At 38.5% G+C, this 24,627-nt stretch overlaps 2 protein-coding genes across 5 annotated transcripts in view; both read right to left on the bottom strand.

The window, feature by feature from the left end:
• Positions 1–16,745, bottom strand: part of trappc9 (trafficking protein particle complex subunit 9) — a 219,019-nt gene extending 202,274 nt beyond the window's left edge. For 2 of the 4 annotated variants that reach the window (XM_039605603.1, XM_039605605.1), the window contains exons 1-7: positions 16,668–16,745; positions 12,996–13,588; positions 8,009–8,154; positions 7,667–7,792; positions 5,363–5,389; positions 4,181–4,302; positions 479–604 (exon numbers count right to left, since the gene is read on the bottom strand). In XM_039605603.1, the coding sequence (XP_039461537.1) occupies positions 479–604; positions 4,181–4,302; positions 5,363–5,389; positions 7,667–7,792; positions 8,009–8,154; positions 12,996–13,576 (1,128 nt within the window). In that variant the 5' untranslated portion in view covers positions 13,577–13,588; positions 16,668–16,745. Of the gene's footprint in view, positions 1–478; positions 605–4,180; positions 4,303–5,362; positions 5,390–7,666; positions 7,793–8,008; positions 8,155–12,995; positions 13,589–14,397; positions 14,515–16,667 lie in introns of those variants that run through there. The other 2 variants (XM_039605604.1, XM_031741703.2) reach the window with 2 other exon arrangements.
• A 1,312-nt stretch (positions 16,746–18,057) lies between these two features.
• sh3bgrl3 (SH3 domain binding glutamate-rich protein like 3) lies at positions 18,058–24,627 on the bottom strand. Its single transcript, XM_031741704.2, has 3 exons — positions 24,487–24,627; positions 22,213–22,380; positions 18,058–20,932 (listed from the first exon to the last, which is right to left on the bottom strand). Exons 1-3 carry the CDS (start codon positions 24,529–24,531, stop codon positions 20,867–20,869), a joined length of 279 nt encoding a protein of 92 aa, XP_031597564.1. The 5' UTR covers positions 24,532–24,627; the 3' UTR covers positions 18,058–20,866.

Genomic DNA, 24,627 nt, shown 5'->3' with positions numbered 1-24,627 from the left:
ATTGTTAAGAACACTTTCATCACACTGAACAATAATAACAATGACACAGGAGGAAATTTTCAAGGACAAAAACGTCTTCAAGCAACTTAAAGAAGTCCAGACGCTTTTCTTTGCAAACTCCTTTGACAAGAACAAAAAAAAAAACAAAAACAAAAACTGAAGCATTTTCACATTGCAACTGGAGAACAAAAAACTGTGAATCAATGTACTTAAAGGTGTCCTGGAAGAACTTCACTGACTCAAAGTCGTATGAGGAAAAAATTCAGACACAAAAAGAAATGTATTAATCTAATGATAAAGAGCTAAGACCAAAAAAGCAATACATACTCTGAGGGCACAATATGGTGCAAGCAAGGCACATTTTAGAGTGTCTTTTTGCTAAAGGTCCTGTGATTTAACTGTCCACCACAGAGCCAGTGGTCATATTAATCATCCCGTGCGGCTGGGAAAGCTTTTATTTCCCGGTCAGATGGCGTACCTGTCCCAGGTTGATGTAAACGGCATTCTGCAGGAAATCGGAAGCCTCTCTGGCCCTCTTCTGAATAGCCAGCACCCTGACTGCTTTCACACAGGCCTCCAGCTCGATGACACCTGCGTTCTTGTACTGCGAAAGATAAGAGGAGGAGTAAGGGGCAGGAGTAGGCTCGGTGTTAATGAATAATGAACAGTCGATCAGAGTCGCCTTGAGTTTTACAACCCACCACATAATCAGGGAGAATGTTCTCTCATTAACATATGACCGTATTCATCAGTCACCGTGGATGTGGGATGACGGACCAGTGTGATAACTCTGATCTCCTATTGCTCCACGTTCAGGAATTCCCAACCATTACTCAGTTTCTGCTGAAAAAGCTGAGCGGTTGCTGCTGGTTTGCCCCCTTTTTCCCCTCTTTTCTTATTTTTTTTTTTTTCTCTTCTCAAACCTCCCCGTCCCTCAACTTCCTTCTACTTCCACCCTCATTGTCTCCTTATTAAAATTCAATTAATATCTGAATGGCTCTGTGTTGAGATGTAATTTAATTCTGAATGAACTAGTTACAGGTAAAAGGGCTGAAAGAAGGTCAGTGCAAAGAGGCAATTATAATAATGAAGATAAAGAGCAGGATTGCTTCTGAATAGTTTGGAAGCATAATGAGCCTATTCGGCTTCCCCTAAGCATTAAAGATACTTTAATAGTATTCTTGGTGACTTTGTACTGGGTCCAAGTACATTGTGCTATAAATGGACCCTGTACAATAACTTTTCTGTGTGCAGGAGTGCATTATTGCTGACTAATAAGCTTCTAATCCTACTATCTACACATGACCCCATGCTTGCCCCCATGAAGCTTCAGTATAGCAATAATAAGAAACAGCTGCTGTCAGCATGTACAAGTCTGAAACAACTCAAACAAAATAAAATACTGCCCCCTGCTGAAATCAGTAAATATTACTACACCGCTTATGACGCTTACGTTTCTGCTTACCAGCGCTTTTGGCTTTGTGTGAGCATTAGTCTAAAGACTGAATGGCTGTATATAAAAAGACCCTTTATTTTCTCTAATCTGATTCACCATTCAAGTCAAAAACACAACCCATTAACCTGGAGCTCTGCGGCTTGTACTATGAAGCAAGATCAGGATACTCAGCATATCTTTTTCTAATCCGGCTTCAATTACCCTTCACTTAACCACTATTCACAAGAAGGTGCTTTTCAACTCTGTAAGTTAAACCAGGGTTAACTACATAATTAAGACTGAGGTTTTGCAGCATGTAACCAATCACAAACAAGCACTGGTCTACTGGCAACAGAGCAGATCATTTTACAAACAATAACAGAACTACAGAACAGGAAAAATATGAGGTTAAACTCGTAATATACACCATCAACATGACGGCTACTACAGCCAAGCAGCACTGTAAGGAAAGCGCTGTATGTAGCTGTAGTATTAACTGCATCAGTGAATGTAAATACTAGTAAATATAAAACCAGGAGGGAAATCTGGCAAAAATATACTGACCACATAATCTAATGGACTTATTGGTGTAAGTAACCAATCATTACAGCACTGGGAGCTCCTGCTATAATAACTATCTGCTTTTAATTAAATGAACGAGCTGTTAGATGTATTCTTTCAGCACGTAAGAGAGTTTTTGCCCTATTCTTTCCACTGCAGGCCTGATGGCATTAAAACTGGCTGAGAGAGAGTACACAACAGATAAACAACAGAATTCAAAGCAGTTGCAGGCTGACTTGCAAATTTCATATAAAATCAACATGCACAAGGCTTTAGTGCTCTCTGTTTTAGGATTATGTTGCTTTATAACTCTAGAACAAAGAAATAACTTCAGAAATGTCTGCAGTCAGCAAGAAAAAAAACTGAGGAGACGAGACAAAAGTTTTAGTTAGAAAAAAAAACATATTTAGTTTTTGGAGCCTATCTGCATGCCAAGGCCCAAAGAGGTTTTCTATTGATCCAGAGAAGTGATCAGGCAGTAAGTGGTGGGTTTGCATGCACTGACCCCTTATTCACCCTCATATGACAATGCACCATGACAAAGTAGTTTGATACAGTGAAACCACAGGATAAAACATGAGGTTATCTTGCCAAGTGTCCAACGCTGCTTCTTAGCACAGACCTCTAGATGGTCACTCATCTCATTTTTACCAAGTCTAATATCAAGAGAACAGCCTCAATTTAAAGATAAACTAAAGCACCTTTGGAGAACAAGTGCAGCCCCAGGCAGGACTTGTTGCTTATCATGTACAATTAAAGGAGAATAAATGCTCTTAATCTGCAGAGGGTGTTTTGATCTAAAGAACAAGGCTGCCATTAGTACTTTTTGTTGCTGTTTCAATAACTAAAAATCTCTCTTTAGGACCTCCCTACAACATCTGTGGCTCTCTGCTAGGAGTCTAATTTTCCTCTATTCTGTAGGCATTTCTGTAGGGTTCATCAAGTTTAAGACGTTAAAACCACATATCAGCAATCTAATATTACATCATTCTTAGCAGTACTGTAAAAGTACAGTGGAAAATCACAGGATTATATGAGCTGGAGTTAGATATTGTGTTTATATATACTATACATAAAATGTTTAATATCTCAGCCTACATCATATGCAAGAATATGTTATGACTAACATCACTGCCTAGACCAAGCAAAAGAATTTTCAATAAGACATTATTAACTTTCAAAGCCTTTATTGAGAAAACTGAATCGAAATGTTAAGAGACACATTTAAATATTAGTGATTATTTATATGAATCAATTTCATCCTATCTTTGCACCTCTGAAGCCCTACTGATCCCCCATGACTGCATCTCCTGCAGATCATTTACATGAGATGAGCAAGTCTGTGTACCAAAACGTTTCTGACAATATGGCTGGACATAATGACAGCTATTGGTGGAAAAGTGCCTGGATGCGTGACACTGACCTTATGTTACTAAATATAGGCTGTCATATATTAACTGTTCAATTCAATTCAATTCAGTTTTATTTATATAGCGCCAAATCACAACAAATGTCGCCTCAAGGCGCTTTATATTGTACAATAGATCGCACAATAATGTTCCTCTACGTTTCTCACTAAAAGCTGCCATGTGTGCTGTCAATCTCATCGTCCTCCATGCTGGGAAACAACATGAAGCCCAAAATGTTCTCCAAACTTTCAGAATCAATTGCATGAAGCCTCCAGAAGTACCCAACAGAAAGGCAGATATCACAGAAATGCTGATTTGCATGGGACTAATCACAGTCACAGGGCTTCTGTGCTCTGGTTTGAGAGCAGAAGGAGACACAAATTCCTGTGAGGGTTGCATCAGGAAGGGCATCCAGCATAAAGATCAGTGCCAAACAAAAATTTGCAGATCCATCAGCTGTGGCAACTGCTTACAAAAAAAAAAAGGAGCAGCTAGAAAGAAGCTCATCTTGTCCTTGTTTAGTCCCCTGAAGACTCTTATTGAAAATGTACGGCCTGCTTGTTATTGTTTGAATATATTGTTAAGGAATTCATCTGGAAATATTGAATGACAATTAAGCTTTACTGTAATCGTCTGTACAGCAATTTTAAAATAGTTCATGTTTAAGATCCAACTAAAAAAATCAAGCAAAATAATCTATTATCCTCAAGCCAACCCAACAACAACCACACTGGTTGGGTCCTGGTTTAACAGCCGTGTACACTTCGGGCAGTACCTTTCCATAGTAGGAGATGGCCTCTTTGTACTTCTCAATAATGTCCTCAGGACTCAGGCAGTTCTTTGCTCGTCCAATCTCAGTGCTGGTGTCCGCACTAATGCCGTTGGTTGTGAGGGCTCCTACAGTCAAAACAGGACACCATAAGATTGGTACAGGAAAGAAACAGAGAAGACAGTGCATCACTCTGGTCTGCTACTAAAGGAAAGGAAGGTGAAACAGAGTGAACAAAGGAAGAAGAGAAAACTCTTTAAAGGACACCCCGTCGACACAAATATTTTCAGATATATTAAATAACACAGACCACGTTACAGCAATGGATTGAAATATTGTTGAAAACCCACAGGGTGATGAACCAAATGCGTTTATCCCATTTTTCTGATTTAAAAGAACTAAAGTATGAAGGGGTAAAATTAACAATAAGATATAAACACAGCCACAGGTAAACTTACCTGTTAGTCTTTAAATGAAAGTGCAGAGGGCCTCTCTAAGCCAAATCTGATTAGAATACACACTGACCTGTGAGTGTGTGACTGTGATGCTGTCACAATGTATACCATGTGATGCTGGCCAAATGTCATTTGCATCATGATAAAGGGGCAATGATTGTACAGCGCAACACACTGTGTAATTTTTTAGTTAGCGAAGATACAAATATACACAAAATATAACAGAAACATTATATACTTGCTAATATAGTGACAGATTCAGCAACAGTGAGCGTTTAATAAGCAGGAAGTCTGCACGACTGGTGTTTGACTGCCCCCTGCTGGAGCAACAACAGTCTTCAAAGAGAAATATTCTAGTAAGCAATTGCTTTAAATGGTTTTGATAGGGTTCAATTATTTTTCTTTCGTAATCAAGAATAAGATGTAAGCTGGTATTATTAATGGGTCAATAAATAAGGAATGGAAGCAACAGAGAGGTCATTTAAAGATCTGATGACTGAAAGTGAGGCTGTGAGGAGAAAAAAAATGGTGAAAGCAAACCAACAGGGGAGAACATCTGTCACAGGAGGGAGAAATACATCGGGTGATTTGTGAAACAAACTATATAAACCAAGGTGGTGACGGTGAAGGATGAAGAGTGATATAAAAACAGATGCAAACGAGGGCACGTGTGATCACAAGCAAGCAGGCAAATTGTTGTCCAGAAAAGCTAAGTTGGTGATACATTCCATACCTGGATCAATGAGAACCTCCTGAGCCCCTACAGACAGAGAGAGAGAATGCAGATTCACTCCATGACGCAGGGAGCAATGTTAGCAGTGTTAGTCCCAACAATTTGCAAAAATGGCTGCTGCTGGTTTGCCATGAAACACTCTGAGCATGTAGCTGTATTACTGACACTGCTCAGTCATCAGCCAATCAACATGCTATTAATTGATGACAAACAATTTTGAGATTAATAGGGTGTGGTGAATAAAGCTTTGTGTTAAGCTTCCAAACATTTACTTGCACTGCTGCAGCTGCTGCCACTCTGGCTCATTGATATACTACACCGCTATACACACTATAGTAGTATTTTAACTCTATATTAAACTACAAAAGAGCGCCATACATGTTACATTTCATATTATATGTTCTACTAGCTGGTTATAACTATATGGAGGTTAATTAAATTTCAGGTGTGTACTTACACAACTTAAAGTAATAAAAAAATAGTAGGTTTTACTCTTTGTGAATTAGGCCAAATGTGTAAAATCTGCAAACATGAGGAGGCACTGGTGTAAAAGTAACTGAGGGAGGGATGGCAGTATATTGCCTTCATAAAGTGCTGCATTTGAATCTTAACACCTGCTCAGAATTTCATTTCATTTCATTCTCTTCATCACAATAAACAAACTAACTGTTTGTTTAACAAACAAACTGTATTCACTGGCTTTTAATACAGTATGAGAGTTATTTGATACTAAGATTATAAGTTATTTGGTACTAGTTATTTTGTAGTTCTGTACAGCACTTTGGTCAACACTGCTGCTGTAATTAAATGTGCTATAAAAATAGAAAAAACTTGAACTTAATATTATTAATGAAACTAATAAACCCAAACTGATCATCTTCAAAAATTAAATAAATAATAAATTAAGTAGTACAAAACCTAGAATAACTCTGGCCCATACTGTACATATTAGGGCTACACGCTTATGCTCAAAATGATAATCATAATGATTACTTACAACAGTGACATTTTGATGATTTCTCAGGATTAATCACTCATTTTATTGCCAAAAACAAAACACATTAACGCCAATGTAGTGTGAAATTATTTGCATCAAAATAAATGTATTCCACCTTATCAATCTAATACATACATACAAAAAAAATCAGCACCAAACTTAACACAAAATGAAATCCGCGCGGGGTACTACTTTCACTTTTACATTGCATTACATTCCTGTTATTTAAAAAAAACGTCTTTGCAGAGGGACGGGACTGAAACTCATAGCGACAGGAGATCCCTCTCTGTTTCTGGAAATCTGGAAATGGCTTCATGCAGTTTGTAATGTGTTTTCAGGTGTTTGAGTAAGTTAGTTGTGGCGCAAACACTTCTTGATTAACATCACTTGAACTAAATCCCAAGTATTGCCAAATAATAGATGATGGTCTGCAGAAGGCAAGCTCTTTGCCTTCTGCTGTGCCAGATATTTGAACTTTTTTGTGCATCTGTCTTTTAATTCAGTGTTACTCATCCAATCTACAAACAGGAAACTTCTAGCTGCACAGTGCAGGGAACAGCAGTGACAGGCACAGGAAAATACTCACATTTAGGGAGCTCTCAGATTCCATTTTGCTTTACGTTCTGTTTGCGGAGCATACATTTTTAGTATTACTCAATCACAATTATTTAATTGTGAAGAGCTAAAATCGTGTTCAAGATTCAAATTCAATAAACTGTGCAGCCCTAGCGCATAGCTGAATTCCTTTTTACTGAACATTTAGCTTTAATTTATTCGCCGTTACATTTTTATTGTCACTGAAACTCCCTTTTTTAGTTATTTTATTTTGATCATTCGTTTAATGTTGTTGTACAGCCTTATGTAGTTTATAAATACTTAAAATTATCTGAAGATTAAAGAAAAAAAACAAAAAACAAATCCCATTCCAATCCTAAATCCACACATCCTCAGATCCATTCAGACAAATGCATTTTAATAGTGTTTGTGTTTAGCAGATGGTCTACAGATTCAGTTAACTTAAGGTATACACAAAGCTGTGTTAAAATTACAGCAGGTTAAAAGCAAGTTAATAACAGGGCAGGCAGAATAAATGATGTTAACTGTAAATTAGCAGTCATCGGGTTAGGTGAGAAAAGCTTTGAGGAGGTAGTCTGCACACAAAGTAAGCAGCTTTCTTGAGCAAGCAAAGCTTAGCAGTGTTTGGGCTGCCGATCAGTAGAGATATTCTCACTCAGTTACAACTCACACACAGAAAACAGTCATCAAGGCCACTGCTTGACAGCACGGTTACAGAGCGATGTGCTCACCTGCTCTGTGACGTTTCCCTGCATCTAGTGGCTGCGAGATACTCTGTTTGCGCCCCATCATCTTCCCCGCTGTGCCTCCAGGGTAGTGGAATATGACAGAGGCTGAGCATAAACCCTCCAGTGCAGCTGCAGACAAAAAAAAAAAGCAGTCTATCACTCCTGTTTTCTTATTCAAAAACATCTGAAGATCACTCAGATCAGTTTGCACTGATGATCATTTGCTTCAAAGTTTTGAGATCTGCCTGAATTACTCGGCACTCACTCCATGTAAGATGAGCAAAGGCCACAGTATTTACTCTTGTCAACAACTGTAGTATTAAGTCTGCTTCCTCCCAAACTTACCACCTAGCCAGAGGAAGTCATTAACTCCCCTGAGCAGCTCCACAGCCATGTGGTAGTGGACCAGCGCATCCTGCAGCATGCCTGCCTGGAGACACAAGTCCCCAACGTGCTTCCTCATCCGTCCCTGGCATCGTTTCTTATAATGCCTGAGGGGAAACGAGTAGAAAGAGGAAGAAAAAAAACGTCTTGAGACAACAGCAGGGTGGATCAAGTGTGTCAATTCAATCCGGAATAAATGTTTAGATTTTTGGCAATTGATTTGTTTGAAAACAAAAACACTTATGCTGTTGTAATTTCCTATGTCAGCAGAGGGTGGGGAGTCTTCTACAATGAGGATATATTAGGAGGGAGAGCAAAAACAAAAGAGAGCAACAAGACAAGGACAGAGTATGAGCTGTCCTACCACCCCTTAGCCTTTAGCCTTGCACAAGAACACACAGGAGGTAACAACTGTACCAGGACACACAGGGAACTTAGCTGCCTTGCGCAAGACATTTGAGACGTCTGAAAAACAGGAGGTCGTATGAAAACAATATAAGGGATCAGCAGGTGATCAAGGGCTCAGGGTAAAGTGAATTCATGGGCAGAATTCTCTTAGGAGTGTCATCTAGAAGCAGGGATATAAAAATCTACAGGAACAGCTATTCTGGGAGAACTGTGTCACACATTTGGGCAGTTTAAAAATTCATACAAATGCTCAGCAGGCTGCTTCTGAACAGTTTTTTCTCTGATAATTATTTCTGGTAGGAAACTAGACTGCTTAGTAATAAAAAAAAAAAAAACATATCAAACTAGATCTGCAGTTATGGAAACTTTCATCTGATTCGTGTCTAAGGAGCTGCTGTGCCAGGCTGGAATGTAGCACATGATCTCATGAATAAAGAGATGAGATCTGATCTGTGCCATTCAGCCAGACAGATCACAAAACAGCACCTTCTTATTCCCAAATGCTCTCTAAAGCTGGGATGAACTTCAGCAGCAATGACATGTAAAGCTTAGGAGACCAAACTATCAGCTCCTCCTTCATCATGTTTCAGTATTAAAAGCACCTTTTTCTAAAATGAAAAACTAGGGGATAAGATTTAAAATAACTATTTGGTATAAAAAAATGAATATTCTGTATTATATTTCAGATTTTAAGCCTGAGAAACAAAGAAATCTTGTTTATAATACATATTATCACTTATGACATAAACAATAGTTAAAAATCAGTGATGAACTGTCATAAATGTCATAGTGTTTGCAGATACAGGGACACCGGTCAATACTACTGATATCAGCCGTGACCAATATTCAGCTAATGGTTTTCACACATACACACTCACACGCTCACACGCAAATGTACAATATTCACATAAAATTACTACCCTGGTATTTACCATCTAAAAAGGCATTTATAAAACCACAAAGTACACACACTAAATACCAATAAAGAAATAGACTTTTTCATTTTTTTTTAATTTATATATTAAATTTGAGTTTTTGCTTTCTATTCAGTTAGTTTGCAAGGTGGGTTTACCCGTTTCAGTTTAGATTTTTGGATTGATAATGTTTCGTATTAGTTTAGTTTTTGTTAGTTTTCGCCTTTGTAATCATTACAATGTGAAGTTCTTTCTTGTTGTTGTTTATCTTGGCACGGCATAGGTTTCAGAGGTCTACAAGAGGTATTACAATAAAAACAGCACTTTTGTGAAGGCAGTTCACTCACACACATGTAGACATCCCAAATCTCAGTAAGCAAATGCACCAAAGTCCCATCAGTCAGGTTATGTTGACAAATTTTACCAAACTGACAAAAAAAAAAAGAAAAAAAAAAAATCCTCCATGTTTCTAGTTCGTTTTCTCAGCTCCCTGCTGTCTGACATACCCTCCCAGAAGCAATAAAAGGGAGTTTGTGGCACAGACATCCTGGGAGAAAGAGAACAGGCAGAGGTAAATCTATTTGTGGATCACAAGCAGATTTGAGTTTAGTATTGGTTCAGTGTGACATGCTTTCCATATTCCAGTATGTTCCAAACATGTTCCAGTATTTGCTTATCAATTAAATCTGATCATCAGTTATACTTACTAATAGTTCTGTACATTACCATTACTTTTTATAATAATATAAAGTAACGATATATTTAATCATTTAGGATATGGAAATGGTAGATTGTTCTTACCTCCTTTTTATCACTTGTTTTTAAAAATCATGAAACTGATGAAACACTTCAGCTACTGATGTAAAATATCATTCAGTTTGTTGCTATGCTGATAGCAGTAAACATGGATGATGCTGGATTAGTTTATTTGTTTTTGCATCACAAGAAAATACTGTTTTTAAGACTGTGCTGAGCAATTTCTATCGAGTCACTCTCTTAAGATGCTGATAGCAGCCAGTGGTTTAATTAATTTTGCACAATGTAAAGAGATACAGCTGCAAATGATGAAACAATCTTAAGGTGAGTGATCATTCAATTCATCTAAAAATACAAGCACATTGTATAAACTTTGAGACAACACGCACTACAAGCTTGGTTTTGATCAGCAGGTATCATTCTGCCATTTCTGAAAAATTTCCAAGCATTTCACCAGAAAGAATTCTGTACTTCATCATAATTACAAGAAAAGGGCATTAATCAGCACACTTTGAAATAATTGTAAATGTAACTTTGAGAGTCTTTTAATGAGGCCAAAATCAGCAACATAATTGAAGGATGTGTCAAAGTACAATTGAAATAAAGTTTCCCATTATGAATTTTAATACTCTTAAATTTAATAGGTTTTAATTGGATCTTTTGTTAAAAAGGTTTTGCCATTTTCACTGTAATTAGGATCAAACTACACAGGTCTTGCAAATAAAGTCTCATCTATGTTTCATCACCCCAACACAACAAGGACTTTTTTTTTTCTCATTTAGTTTCATTCATTATTGATTTTATATCTATGAATTTCATGGATACATAAACACTGAGGCTACCCTACTGGTTAAACTTGTACAGTCTAGTGCAATCGATATGACCCATGAATTCAGACTTCAATAGTTTGAATCCTACGTTTGTTTTTAATGCTTTGCCCATCCCATTTGTAAGTATGAAGATGGCTGATTGTTAAATAAGAATGTTTTTTGGAAAGCCTAAAAACAAAAAATGATCTCATTGATAAATAAATAGTTTTAATCACATCTGTGTCCACCGTCAGAAGTTTGTATGAGCAACTGGACTGGATTAGATATATTTATATACTGGGCTTGAGACATTATATTTATAAAATGTATTAAATCAACCTATGCCTGTGTTTCAACTTTATCGATGAACCTGAACTAGCTACTCTCCAGACTTCAGACTTTAACACTTCAAACAAAGAGCTCTAAATTGTAATGTCTAGAGTTATGCCTGTACAGAATATGTGGTTTACACTAAGTGGTGTAATTTATTATCAGTGAAGTACTCCGGTTCCAACCAAAAACAAAAACAGGATTTTTGGAAAAAAGTAAACAGTTTTTCTAGTAAATATTCAAGTTTTTTGGAACCAACATGGAATTGGTGGAAATGCTCACCTGGAGGCTTCAAAATAAGAGATCGCAAACCACCTGGAGATGTCACAACAGCTATGTACACTTTTTATACCGTCTATGGTTCTACTTTTAACATTTCCAAGGAAAAACACCACCTAGGTTACTTTTGTGCTTACATTTGACTTCTCATGGGTCACAACTCTTGCACTACAACGTTGCTGCTGTTGCCACTAAAGTCATACTTTGAATGAGGTAGTCTGTCATCAATAACAGTAACTCATTAGAAGAGAAGGATGGAAAATGCCCTCCACTTTGTTTACACACAGAGGCAGGAGGACGGGTATAATGGCAGTAATTAGGATTTCTTGTAAATGGAAAAAATACATGGTTATTGAACTTCTCTTAGAATCAACTGTGAAAGCAGAATTAATCTGTGTGTAACTGGTGAAATTAACAAAAATGTTGCACTGCTAATTAGTACTTCTGTACAGTGCTAAAGAAATACCACTTTGTGGGGTGTAATGAGCCTAGACTCCCTTTCACAGTATGTAATTCAGGATTCAGGTTTTTTCCTGGTGGAAGAAAGAACTATCTTGCTTTTAAAGACTATTTATTCAAACTGCTCTTACTTTAATTCTGATTATTCAGTTATTCATAGCCAATAATGTCAACTAAGCCAGCAGCCCCCAACCTTTTTTGCACCACGGACCGATTTAATGTCAGACAATATTTTCACAGACCGGTCTTTAAGGTGTCGCGGATAAATACAACAAAATAGAATGACACTAAATAATAATAAATGCGAATTCACTGTGTAGTTGTGTAACTTTATTAGCAGCGTCCTCCTGAAAATGTGCGAACAACATTGAGAGTAAAGTCCTCCTCTCTGCCCCTTAATGCTCTCTGGTCGCTATGGTAATGCATAAATATTTCTTTCAAAATAAGACACACAACTACAAAGACCCAGGGAAACCGAGTTAGTGATAAAAACCCTGAAAAGCATAAATTTCACACCAGAGCCTCAACTCTCACGGCCCGGTACCAAACAACTCACAAACTGGTACCGGTCCATGGCCCGGAGGTTGGGGACCACTGAACTAAATCATTTCCACCCAGTTGGTTTATAGACTGAACAATGTGGAGGAGTGATGAGTTTGGTTTGGAGTCATCATCAAATGAACAGTAGCAGTATTCTTTAGGGCAAAGCTAAAGCTGATGGGATAGATGTGGATTAACTAATGAGTCTAATGTCTCACCTTTTTGCACCCAATAATAAACTCACAGGACAGTATGAAAGAAAAAAAAAAGAAGAAAGACAAATAAAGCAAGGTAAACAAACAAACAAACAAACATGAACACAGCAAAAATCAAAAGACAGATTTTTGACAGGAGAATTTCTGACCAGGTGAGGCTGACATGTTAGAAGCAACCTGCCACAGACAACACCACTGACCTGCAAAATAATGTGACTGCGATGACAGAACGACTCACCTGCTGTCCGTGTCTAAACCCACAAAGTCCTTCTTCTCAAAGGGCACGCAGAGCAGGGGGATCTTGTCACCGGATTTATCTGTAGCGCGGTCAAGCCGCTTGGACTCCAGGACAATATATATGGACTCCACAAAGTCCTCCACTCTCTTCTCCACATCAGAGCACTCTTCAAAGCTGGGATAGAAGGCCACGTCCGTGCGCTGCTGCTCGGTAATTTCCCCACTCAGCCCAAATACCAGTAACCGTGAGTCGTACAGTGTGGAGCTGTACACCTCCTTCTGGCCGTGGAAGCGCTCGGCCGTCTGGGGCCACTCCTTGGACGTGGCGCATGTGGTGATGGAGATGAGGCCCACCACTTTGCGGTGTGTCTGGAAGTCACCCCACTCGTTGTTTTCAGGCAGGTAGTGGTGGCGGTAGCGGATGAGGAGGCGCTGGGATTCCCTGATGATCACCTGGCTCACGCTGGCAATGCGCTTGTAGATCTTGAAGAACTGGTCCTCGGGAACGATGCCAACCGGCTGGACCACCACAAGTACTGTCTGGTGGTCCTCAGCACACTGCATGTAGTCTGGGACGCTCATCTTTACATGTGACTGCATAAGACCGAAAAACAAAAGCATTTAAAAGAGATTATCTTAATTCAATTTACAGTGGCAACAACGACCATTCAAAAGATTTCATGCACTTTGGAGCTATCAATCCTCTACCAAAGTGGAGGTATGTTTCCAGTGCAGTATTTTCTGTATTAACTGTGCACCACTCTGACTCGTGGTTCTGATCATGGTACACAACAGTGAACATAAGACAACAATTAAAATTCTACAACTGTGCAAAACATCATGACACGCACACACACACACACACACACACACACACACACACACACAAAATAAACTGAAACATTAACTATTTCTATCACTAATAGCTGCACATTTCCAATATTACAATACTGAACAGCAATTTGGGAAATGCTAGCAAAAAAGATGGGAGGTCACTACATTAAAGAAGATGAGGGAAAAAAGAGAGCCGAGATGCCACAAAATAGTTTGTGATGAGAGAAGCTGCTGCTGGAAGTTTTTTTATGTTAAAAAGAAAAAAAAGAGAGACATGTACAGGGCTGCTCCACACACAGCAACAGGAAATCAGGTGAGTATTATTCAAGGTGTGACACAAAGTTTGGAAGAACAAGTAAAACTGGAGTATGTTTCACAGTTGTCCTTCATGCTGAAATAATAAAATAAAACTATCAAGATACAGCAAAAGGTTTTTTGTACCACAAACTGGCACAACGGTTTTTAAAGAAAGAAACCAGTGTTGCTAAGCCAGCAAAGACACTAAAAGTCTAAAAGACACCAAAAGACAACTAAAGGATTCATTGGCTTTAAGTGCAATATAGAATTACCTTTAAAATCCTTCATAAACTTGTCAAGTTCAAAAGTTCACAAAGCTCTCAGTTGTTTTAGCCTCCCCAGTACAGTTACTGTGATCCTCCTCTTTGGGACAAGCTGCCTGCTGACCTGAGATCAATTACATGTGTGCAAACATTTAAAAATACTCAAAACTGTTCTGTTCACAAAGAATTGCACTCAATAGCCGTGCATGTGTGTGTGTCTGTGTGTGTCTGTGTATAGTACCTTTTGTGTATTTTATCTTCTTTGTGAAGCAAATTGAGTTTATGTATAATGAAATTTGCTATATAAATAAAATAGCCAATTGTCTATATTGCAGATGATGACAGAATTATTTCCATGGTTAAGAAAAACAAATTCAGACGATCTAAACGAGTTAAGAACGATCTGGAGTAGGTATGAGTCTCCCTTCATGAATGGAAATAGAGAGAATTTACAAGAAGCACTTAGACTTAGGAAGGCCATAGTTTGACAGCAACTTCCAAAAATGTGTTCCTGTCCAACAAACTATGAACTAGGGCTGCCACAAACGATTATTTTGATAGTTGACTAGTCACCGATTATTTTTGCGATTAGTCGACTAATCAGATCATGCATTCATTGGACGTAAAACGTACAGCTTATTGCACCAGCATGCGTCTGCTCTTATATAACTATCATTAGCTTACAGCTTTAAGTGTTTCAGGTATGTGCTAAGTAAAAATAAAGACAAGATGATAGTTTATTAAATTTTAATGAAATTTGCAGATTGTTTCGGTGAAGTTTAATAAACTCCTTGCTATCTAAAATATAACTGGACGCCGGAGTATATTCTCAAGCATCTCACACTTCTGACAATCAGTTGTCTGCTTGATGTTTATTCAGCTGTGTAAAACTATAACTGTAATCTCAGCTAAACCGATTTACTCAGGAACAAATAAAAATACTAAAAAAAGCCAAACAATAACATTTTTAAGTTATCTAAGTGACTTATATATGTTTAACCTGAGTAGAGAAAGAGGCGGTGGGTTTGAAAACGATTTGCCGGGAGTCCGGTGTTCTCACGGGCTCTAGTGAGCCTTGCCCCCAGCTAGCTATCGAGCAAGTGGATAACAGACGTCTCCGAAAACGTCGGAGCGCTTTTGAAAATATGTGGTGTCTTGATAAACTGACCAGATATTTGAGGTTTACACAGCTACATTCTCGCCTGAAAATATGTTAAACGTTTATTTTGTGACCCAGAAAGAATAATAAGAGTAATATTAAAACTAACTAGCTGCCGCCATTGTTGGAAATTTAGCTGGGCTGCGCTGTGAATTCTGGGACAGAGCTACTTCTTCTTCTTCGGTGTTTAATGGCAGCTGGCATCCTTGTACATGCAGTGCTGCCATCTTCTGTTTCAGTCCGTTATTACACTCTTAAATCATACTACTGATTCCTGCGTCTTTTGTGATCTTACAAAGCTTCAAACGACGCGTCGACTATTAAATCAGTCGTCGACGTAATCGTGACTAGTCGACTAATCGTGGCAGCCCTACTATGAACCTATACGTATATATCTGCAGGTGAAGAAAAATGTGTGGTGCTTTGTTTTGGTTTTGTAATTTGATTTCTGACAGTAAAAATATGTAGTTACAAAAAAATAGACAGCCATACCTCTTAAAGTGATAAACTAAAGGATGTCTTTTATTAATTAAACTGTAATACCAATCTATGCAGTTTATTAATAGATAGTCTCATACAGATCGTGAGCAGGTTTTTAAAAGGTTTCTCACGAAAGCCGTTTTATCACTGGTTAGGAGAACAACACAAATCTGCTGAGTTTAAATGAGAAAGTCCTGCTTAGTGTCTCTGCCGTGTAAAGCGACTCCTCCATAGCACAAAACGATGACAATAAGGATGCACTTCTGCCGAAAAGCAATGTTAACACCTGCTAACACCTGTGATAGAAACAAACACCAAGCAGTTGGAGCTAACATGTGTCAGCTGACACAATCAGCAGGAAACGAGTGAGGAAAACAAGATATCCGATAAAACAGAAGTCCCGGTTTAATGAGCTTTTCATAAGCTAATATGTCTCTATAAGTTTGTGACCCCCGTTCAACTACATTCTGTCAAAACACTGTTTTCAGATAGCTTAGCTTAGCTAGCTAATCTATGATTGTGTTGGTTACAACGGTCATACAAAAACAGCACTGAGTAATGTGCATATAAGCTTAGTCAAATTAATCTTCTTTTACAGAAGTGCAGTTAATAAATTTCAAATAACGAATATTCACGTTACCTTAGCAGCTACCTGTCAAATGTTTGAGGTTACTTCTTTGGCTCAGTACTTAGCGATAACAAATGAACAGCGAAACTTCCGGTGTCGATTTTCAAAATAAACCCTCTAGCTGTTCTTAAGGAAATACGAAAATCAGTTATTAATTAATTAGTCTCTTATTAGTTCATAATTATTTTTATATAGTAGATCTTTTGCCACATAACTAGTTTACTGTAACGTGATAGTTTACAATAAATTAACTAGTTTCCAAGTTTCAGATTCTGAGAAGTTGAACAATACAGAAATGTGAGCCGCAATGAAGATACGAAGAAATCATACTCTGAATTTTTATAATTAATAACCACTCCCAATGCCAATATGGATAATGTTCATGTCATGCTAGCACTTTACAATGTGACCTTGTGGGTCAGTTTATTGAGTCTGTTGGCATCCGCGACCCTCAACGTGCTGCCCCAGCATGCAACAGCATAGAGGATGGCAATGGCCACAACAAACTGATAAAAAATCCTGAGCATTGTCTGATAGATGTTGAAAGACCTCATCCGCCTCAGAAAACAGAAACGACTCTGGCTCTTCCTGTAAATGTCAGTGGCGTTTTTAACCCAGTCCAGTTTATTATCAGCGTGAACTCTGGGGTATTTATAGTCCTCCACAATGTCCACATCAAGCCCCTGGATTGAAACAGGGGTCACAGGTTTCCTGGTCCTCCTAAAAGCTTCAGTTTTTTGGCCTTTTAGCAAATGAGCCATTGCACTCAAGCGACATCATACTACATACTAACTTAAATGTGCATTTTAATGTTACCAATTTCTCCTTCTTCCTCTTCTCCTCCCTTTGGGAGTGGCTTCTAGTCTCACCCTATCTGTACATAGACCTTCTTTGCTGTCTTCCTCTTTTCTTTCCCTCCTGTCAGCTACATCCTTCTTCCTTTTTCTGCACATGTCCAAACCATTTTAGCTTTACTCCTCTCCAAATTCCTCTACCTGAACCGTCCCTTTAATAAACTCATTTCTCATCCTGTGTCTCCCAATGGAAATCTTAACATCTGCCACCTCACCTCCATTCTATTAGTGCCACTATCTCCAAACCATAAATCATAGCAGGTCACAGTCTTGTAAACCTTCTCACTCATCCCTGTCACTTGTCTTAGCTCTGCCTGCACTCTTCACCTTTCTTATGCGTTGTCCATTTCTTTGAGAATTACCCAAATGCAGCTGGTTATGCATTCAAACTGAGAATAAGAAACTAAGAGTGTCAAGCATGGAAGATGCCTAAAAATTAATATAGCACTGATCTGCAAATTAAAATAACCTCCGTCCACATCACTGTAAAATTTCTAATTCAAACAGAGAACACGTATAGGGATGTGTATAAAAATAGTCCAGACAGGTCGATTCAACTCCATTTTATTTATTCATTTTTTAACCCATAAATCACTTTTCACAATCTTCTTGGAAGACAACAGCATTTTATTCCCTATTTTCTTCTTTTTTTTGGCCAAGGGGAATTGGTCCAAAAGCAAAGCAGGCGCTCAGAGAGAGAGACGTGGAATGTCTGAACCATGATTCATAGTGATTATACGTCAATAACAGGCAAACATCCACAACCATCAACTTACAAAACAGTGCACAAACATTGTGTGTGAAGGCCGTCATCGCCGGTGATCCCAAACCGTAACAATACGAGTATGACAGCGAGGGGGACTGATGGGTGCTACGAGTGAGACAGGGAAACTGGGCTGTTATCAGTTAAACAGGAAAAAGAAAAAAAAAAGAAGAAATGGAATGATCAATATAAGTAAACTACTGATAATTAGCGGAATAACATGAATGCTTTAAAAGCACAGATAAGTGAAGCCTTCATTTCTCCCATGTGGTGAGTGTTCCCTAAGGCTGGTAAGACTAATTCAGGTCGGTACAAACACGTCTGCTTGCACCTTTACATCTGTGTGCAGAATGAGGCAGGGTTTCAGTGCATAGTCACATTACTGCATCTTCATGCCAGGTTATTCAGATGAAACTGTAACATGAAATAAACGGTGGAATGAGAAGATACGCGGTTGAAAGCCAGATCACTCAGATCTTTTGTTTTGTTTTTTTAAACTCTCTTCTAACTTCTTTTGCATCTTTCTGCCCTGTGTTTATGAACACAGGCAGCCCTCAGTGCCAGAAATTAAGCTTTCAAGTTCAACAGGAACACTACGGAAAAATGTAGAAGATGGCAGGTAAGTGCTAACACTGCAGTGAGCATCCACCAGCTAAAGTGTATTACAGATATACATTGGCACTAAATGCAACATAAAGAAATCTGTTCATCCCACTCTGTTGGATGCAAAATGTAAGCAGCTGCTTACTGAAATGTATGACCACTGACTTTTTTTTTTTAAGGAGTAAACCAGTTTTTAGTAAGTTTGGCCCATTGGAGATGCATCATAAATATATATGTAATACTTTGGTGTGATTCAGTTAAGATATCCACCTTTTTTTAATTGTTGTTTTTTCGCCAGAATCCAAAAACATTGCTTTTTTTAATGCAGTGTGCAGGTTTACCTTTATGTTGTCCACAGTGTTTTATTTTTCTTGGTTTAGGGAGTAAAATGTAATTCTACGGAATAATACTGCAGTAAAGCCACGATGTTAGCCTAGCTCAACAATTAAAAACATTATTTGTACAATTTGAAAATTCTGCCTACAGACATACCTTTGGTCGTTTGAAAACAGACACTGTGAATGACGTGATGCAGATTAATACTCCGTTTACCTAATATTAATGTAAACAATTACAATTACAATTTACTTTTGATGTGGGATTCAAGCTTTGTTTATCTCCTCTGTTTGCATCATAGACTGTATCAAAGATGGACGTAGCTTCTTGGTGTTGAAATTGAATCAGGCTTTGAAGAGCTTTAATCCTGAATGTATGAAAAAGCCCTTGTAAACACATAACTGATGAGTTTATGGATTCAGTCACTCAGTTTAGGTCAGATTAGAAATAAAAATTAGGGTCTTATACATTTTGTAATTGTAAAGATTCTACAGGATTATCTAGGATACGGTCACTGGCTAACGACATCTTGTCTCAAAACACCAAGATTGCGGTGTGAGAAACCTTTTAAAAACCTGACTATCTATTAACTTCATAAGAGACTTTCACAAACCACAGCAGCTATGTCCACCAATTCTACTGCCTTTGGTTTACACTGTGCTGATGGACAGTGTCATACACAATCCTGCCAACGGACATTAGTGGCAGTAGAGTGCCATGTGCAGACAGGCAAAAAACAAGCCTACAAGCTAGCAACCATGTATGTAAACAATGGACCATTTAAAATGTTATCAATAGTTGTCTTTGTATAAGTCGTTGCATTAGACTTACAGAAGTTTGGGGTACAGAAAACTCGACGGTAGCTTTAACGCACTGCACACAAGCTAATTATTTTAATATTTTTTTAATACTGTGAAGAACACGCACTTGATTTCTGGTGGCACTGTTCCTTTAAGTAGGTCAGCTCCCATCCTGCATAAGGAGACCAATTGGACCAAAATTCTCAAAAACCAGCTTCACCTAAAATCTGTCTTTTAGCTGCTCTAATTCTGAATTAATTGGATTTAGGGACTTAACAGTCCTTGCTACTTAGGAGTACATTTGCATCCACATGAAGTGCAAACAGTGTGCTGTAATGTCCAACATGGGAACCTGAAGGCTACAGAATAAGACGCCAAAGTAGTTAAGACTGATGGATGATGGTGTGCTTGGTCTGCCTGCCAGATCAGGAAGATTCTGGGTTAAATGTTGTCATCCAGTGGATTAGTTTAATCTCCGGCGATCAGTTGGCCACGGCCAAGATTAGTCGACCTAATTACCGCATATTCAGCTCATTGATTCCTAATGGACCAGGAGCACTAACACTAGCCTGTCAGATGGAGAAAATCAGATCTGAGAGGAATCAAATGGAGAGAAAAAAAGGACATAAAAAGAGAGTAAGAGTGATTTCAAGCATAATGGTGCATTACGGGGAATGTGTCTTTGCTGATTAGTAGTATTCATGATATTTGGCATTTTTCATTATGGCATTGAAAGTGGGTGGTCACTGCTAGTGGTGCAGAGTGAGAGAGAGAGAGAGACAGAGAGACTGGACAACAGGGCTCTGATAGGACACAGGGCGGGTGGGGAAATGGGGTTAAGGTACTCCGTCATCCTCACGCCAGTTTCAGAAACTGTTCCACTGTATCCGCTTCCACTGCCTCGGAAAACATTTCATAGTTCTGTTGAGAGGAAGAAAATGCCAACAGTGTTAATAAGTAAACAAAACAACAAACCAGCAGCAGCACAATCCCACAACTGCTGGAAGTCACGCAGCACTCTGATAAATCAAAAGCAGAGCTGTCACTGACATTTGAATACTAGTTTCCATAATAAAAGCATCATTCAATATTCCAAAAACACGACTTTCATACCGACACCTGCCCCACATGAGCCTCGTGTAAATGTATTGTTCACTTTGTACAACTTGACCACCGTTAAGGAAAACAACTGTTTCAGTGTTTTCAGCGTCGTGTTATTGGTGAGAATATGTGAGTGTGTGTCTGTACGCCTGCATCCTGATGTGGTATTTGCAGAGTTGTGAGGATGACAATGAACATCAGAACACAAGACTATTTGTTGAAATTTATTCAAAAGTTTTTATATTTTAAATGCATCGTTTATTACTTGTTATTAAGTAACAGACTTCTTGTATTGTCTCCACCATGTTCCTTTTTATCCTCTATAGTTATTGTTGGATCCATTTACGTTATGTTGAGAATTAATGAGGGCTTTCTGCTGAAGTTTTGAAAATCAAACTTCCCCCTAACGTGGCCATTAAAGGTGACTGAGTTTGCAGGTCCTTTTGCAGAGAGTGGGAGGTGCTGTCAGCACAGAGGCAACATCAGATTCTGAATGTAACCAAGAAAAATCTAAAATAGAAATACAGAGATTTTGAAACCACTGCTGCAGCACCAACGCAGGCATCTTTTTATGCTAATTCAGTTTTGCACACACATATCCTTGGCGTATAATGATTAACCAGTTTAATACTGGCTCAACTTAATAGAGAAGCAGTGACTGTGGAATTTTGATATCAAGTTTTCAAGAGAGAAAAATTAAAAATTAAAGCATTTAGCAATTTGACAGCGACGGCTAACCAACTAGTGACAGATGCGTTAACTATTTAATGATGTATTGATTATTGATGTACTGAAAATATGAGGGACACAAAGCATTTAACAACCACGTGATTAAATCATCCTGCAGGTGGAGTTTACTTTGAAAAGTGTTCACACATGTTCAGTTGTTACAGGCAGCTTACAGGGCTTTGAGAGTGAAGCGTCAGGATGCTGGATTAGATTTGAGATTTCAGTTTCAAAAACATGGTTTCACATTTTTTAACTTGTGACAAACAATAACTGTGTTGACAGCACCAGCACTTCACTGTATGAATAAGCAAAGATGCTCTGTGTGTGTGTGTGTGTGTGTGTGTGTGTGTGTGTGTGTGTGTTTTCCTTACCCCACAGTACTCGTGTTCGTTGAAAAGCTGGGGAGGGACTGCCGTCGGGTCCCCCACTTTGCTCCTCATTTCATCACGGAGCTCCCCGCCCACAGAGATGTCGATGAGCTCGTACTGGATGCTTTTGCTTTCAAGGATTCGTATCACTTCTGCCTGTTGAGACTTCACCTACCGTTAAAAAAAGCCCCCCAAAAAGGCCAAAACAAGGGTTTTAGGATCTTAATCAACCCAAATACAATTAACAGGAAGCAGACAACTCATTTATCTGTGTTTAATTTGCAGACGGTGACGTGTGACACCACAGTGTCAAATCTGCTGTTCACCAACTACATTTCCAAGAGCTTAGGAGAGCAAAATCATGATAGCTGTCAAGCTGATAAGTGTTTTAGTCAGTGTGTGATAAAACAAGAGGCAATGAAGGCCAAACTTCTCTGAAGGACTGTTCAAATACACCTGGTAATACTATTTTCCCTAAGGGGAAAAAAACAAGACCTTTTTTTCTTCTTCTTTTTTTTTTTTTTTAAAAGGCACAACACTGTAATAGAAAAGAATATGACTTAAGTCGTTTTTGAGGCTTTACCAGTAAAAAGCTGCAGCTTTATGTTGCATATGTTACACAAATGTGATGATTAATAGATGTAGCAGACAGTCTGCTATCTTTGTGGGTGACTGAGGAAGTGTGTGTGTGTGTGTGTGTGTGTGTGTGTGTGTGTGTGGGTGTGTGGGGGGATGTGACCACACCTAAAAACAGCACTAACTGGCAACACACAGACAGCACAGTCTCGCTTCCTTAAACTAAAGAAAGGGGAATTGCTTGTATTTGTTCCATAAAATTTTAGGAAGCACCTCTGAATTATGAGAAGTTTCATGTGTGCTGCAGCTGACTGGAAACATTGACAAAATAATGTAGGTCTGAGCTACCGAGGTGATTCTAGAAATGTTTTGTACACTTATGCCATTGCAGTTTAATTATAATAAGATGTTTTGAGGAATTGCATTAGACTAAATATAAAAAAGCAAAAGTGAAACATACACAAGTATTAAATAACTACAATGTTGCATCATCTTTTTTTTTTTTTTAAATAAGTTAGGTTAAAAAAATGCTACAGTGACGGGTGTAGCACACCGCAGCAACCACGAAGGTAGCTAGAAGCAATGCAGCACATGCAAGAGTTAAAAATGAACGCCTGTCACAACCTTTTCACTGTGCGATTTCCTCACAGCTAATAGATACCAGATGTTTCTCCCACTCCACTGTAACAAGCTAATTCTTTTAAAAAAGTCCTGCAAAATTATTGTTTAAAAAAAAGGGTTGTACAATGTCAGTTTGTACACTTCTGCAGATAGTCTGGACATTACCGTGTCCCATTTAGTCCTCCTTGATATATTCTGTGGAAAATTATGAACCAAACTCTATTACAAAATCCAATAATTTGCTGTACTGACCATATAAACAAATACACACATGACAACATAAAGTGGTTTGATGCATTAAACGTTAGACTTTCTACTAGTTACTTCGGCTTACATATGAAATACCAGCTAGCTCTTATTTAAAGAGCATTTGTATTGTATTACCGATTCCCTACGGGCTAACTGTCGATGTAGAATAACTGGAACAAGAAGATAGAGGATTGGGTGTGCCACTTATGAAAATCAAAATTCCTTCGAAACATGTGCCGTACAGTAAATCAGATTCATGCTGACGTATTAGATACACTTTGTTTATATCAGGCCTTAGCGTTATGGTTTACATTAGCGAGAACCAGCAGCTGCCAGATTTTTAAATGTAGTTTGGTGCGCTTCTCTCCGTACAGGAAACGGATACTTGTGTTCGCTACAATGAACCACTCCTCATGCACCACAATAACACTATGAGAATTTCGCTGATTAGAATAAGTAAGCGCTTTAAGGAGAATTATACGCAAAAACCTGCTAGCTAAGCCGCTTCATAAAAACACCTTTCTCCCACTAAGGCAAGGGAAGCTAGGTGGAATAATGAAACATGCTTTGTCTTTACGGGTCGTTTAAGTTTAAATTTAATTCCCAATGATAACTTTAATGATTATTGAGCTTTCACACTAATAACGCTGACGTTTCAATAATGCAATAAAGGGGCAGTGAGTTAGGCATAGGCCCGCTGCACTGTTAGTCAGGAGGAAGCTTACTACTGATAGGGTGCTGGGTGTGTCTGTTGGACTGTTAGCTGCTGCCACCGGAGCTAAGAGCATAAATATAACAGTACATGTTCTCAATTATGGCTGCTTGACTCACCGTCCTCGAGGCAGTAACAGTGGTATAGTACAGTTTGATTCCCATAGCTGCAGATCCTTCCACTCTCCCTTTGTGTATCTGCTTGCAAGTAGCTTTCTCCCGCTGGTATCAAGGTAGCTGTTAAACCTGGAAGGATGTCCG

The sequence above is a fragment of the Oreochromis aureus genome, linkage group 22, assembly GCF_013358895.1.
Source record: "Oreochromis aureus strain Israel breed Guangdong linkage group 22, ZZ_aureus, whole genome shotgun sequence".
Classification (NCBI taxonomy): Eukaryota; Metazoa; Chordata; class Actinopteri; order Cichliformes; family Cichlidae; genus Oreochromis; species Oreochromis aureus.
The sequence above is the reverse complement of the archived record's forward strand: the minus strand, read 5'-3'. Positions and strand labels throughout refer to the sequence as shown.

Coding starts and splice junctions, on each gene's coding strand:
- sh3bgrl3 (XM_031741704.2), bottom strand. CDS start 24,531: ATGGGAATCAAACTGTACTATACCACTGTTACTGCCTCGAGGACG. Junction 22,381..24,486: donor CTGTTACTGCCTCGAGGACG/GTGAGTCAAGCA, acceptor TTTTAACGGTAG/GTGAAGTCTCAACAGGCAGA. Junction 20,933..22,212: donor ACGAACACGAGTACTGTGGG/GTAAGGAAAACA, acceptor TCCTCTCAACAG/AACTATGAAATGTTTTCCGA.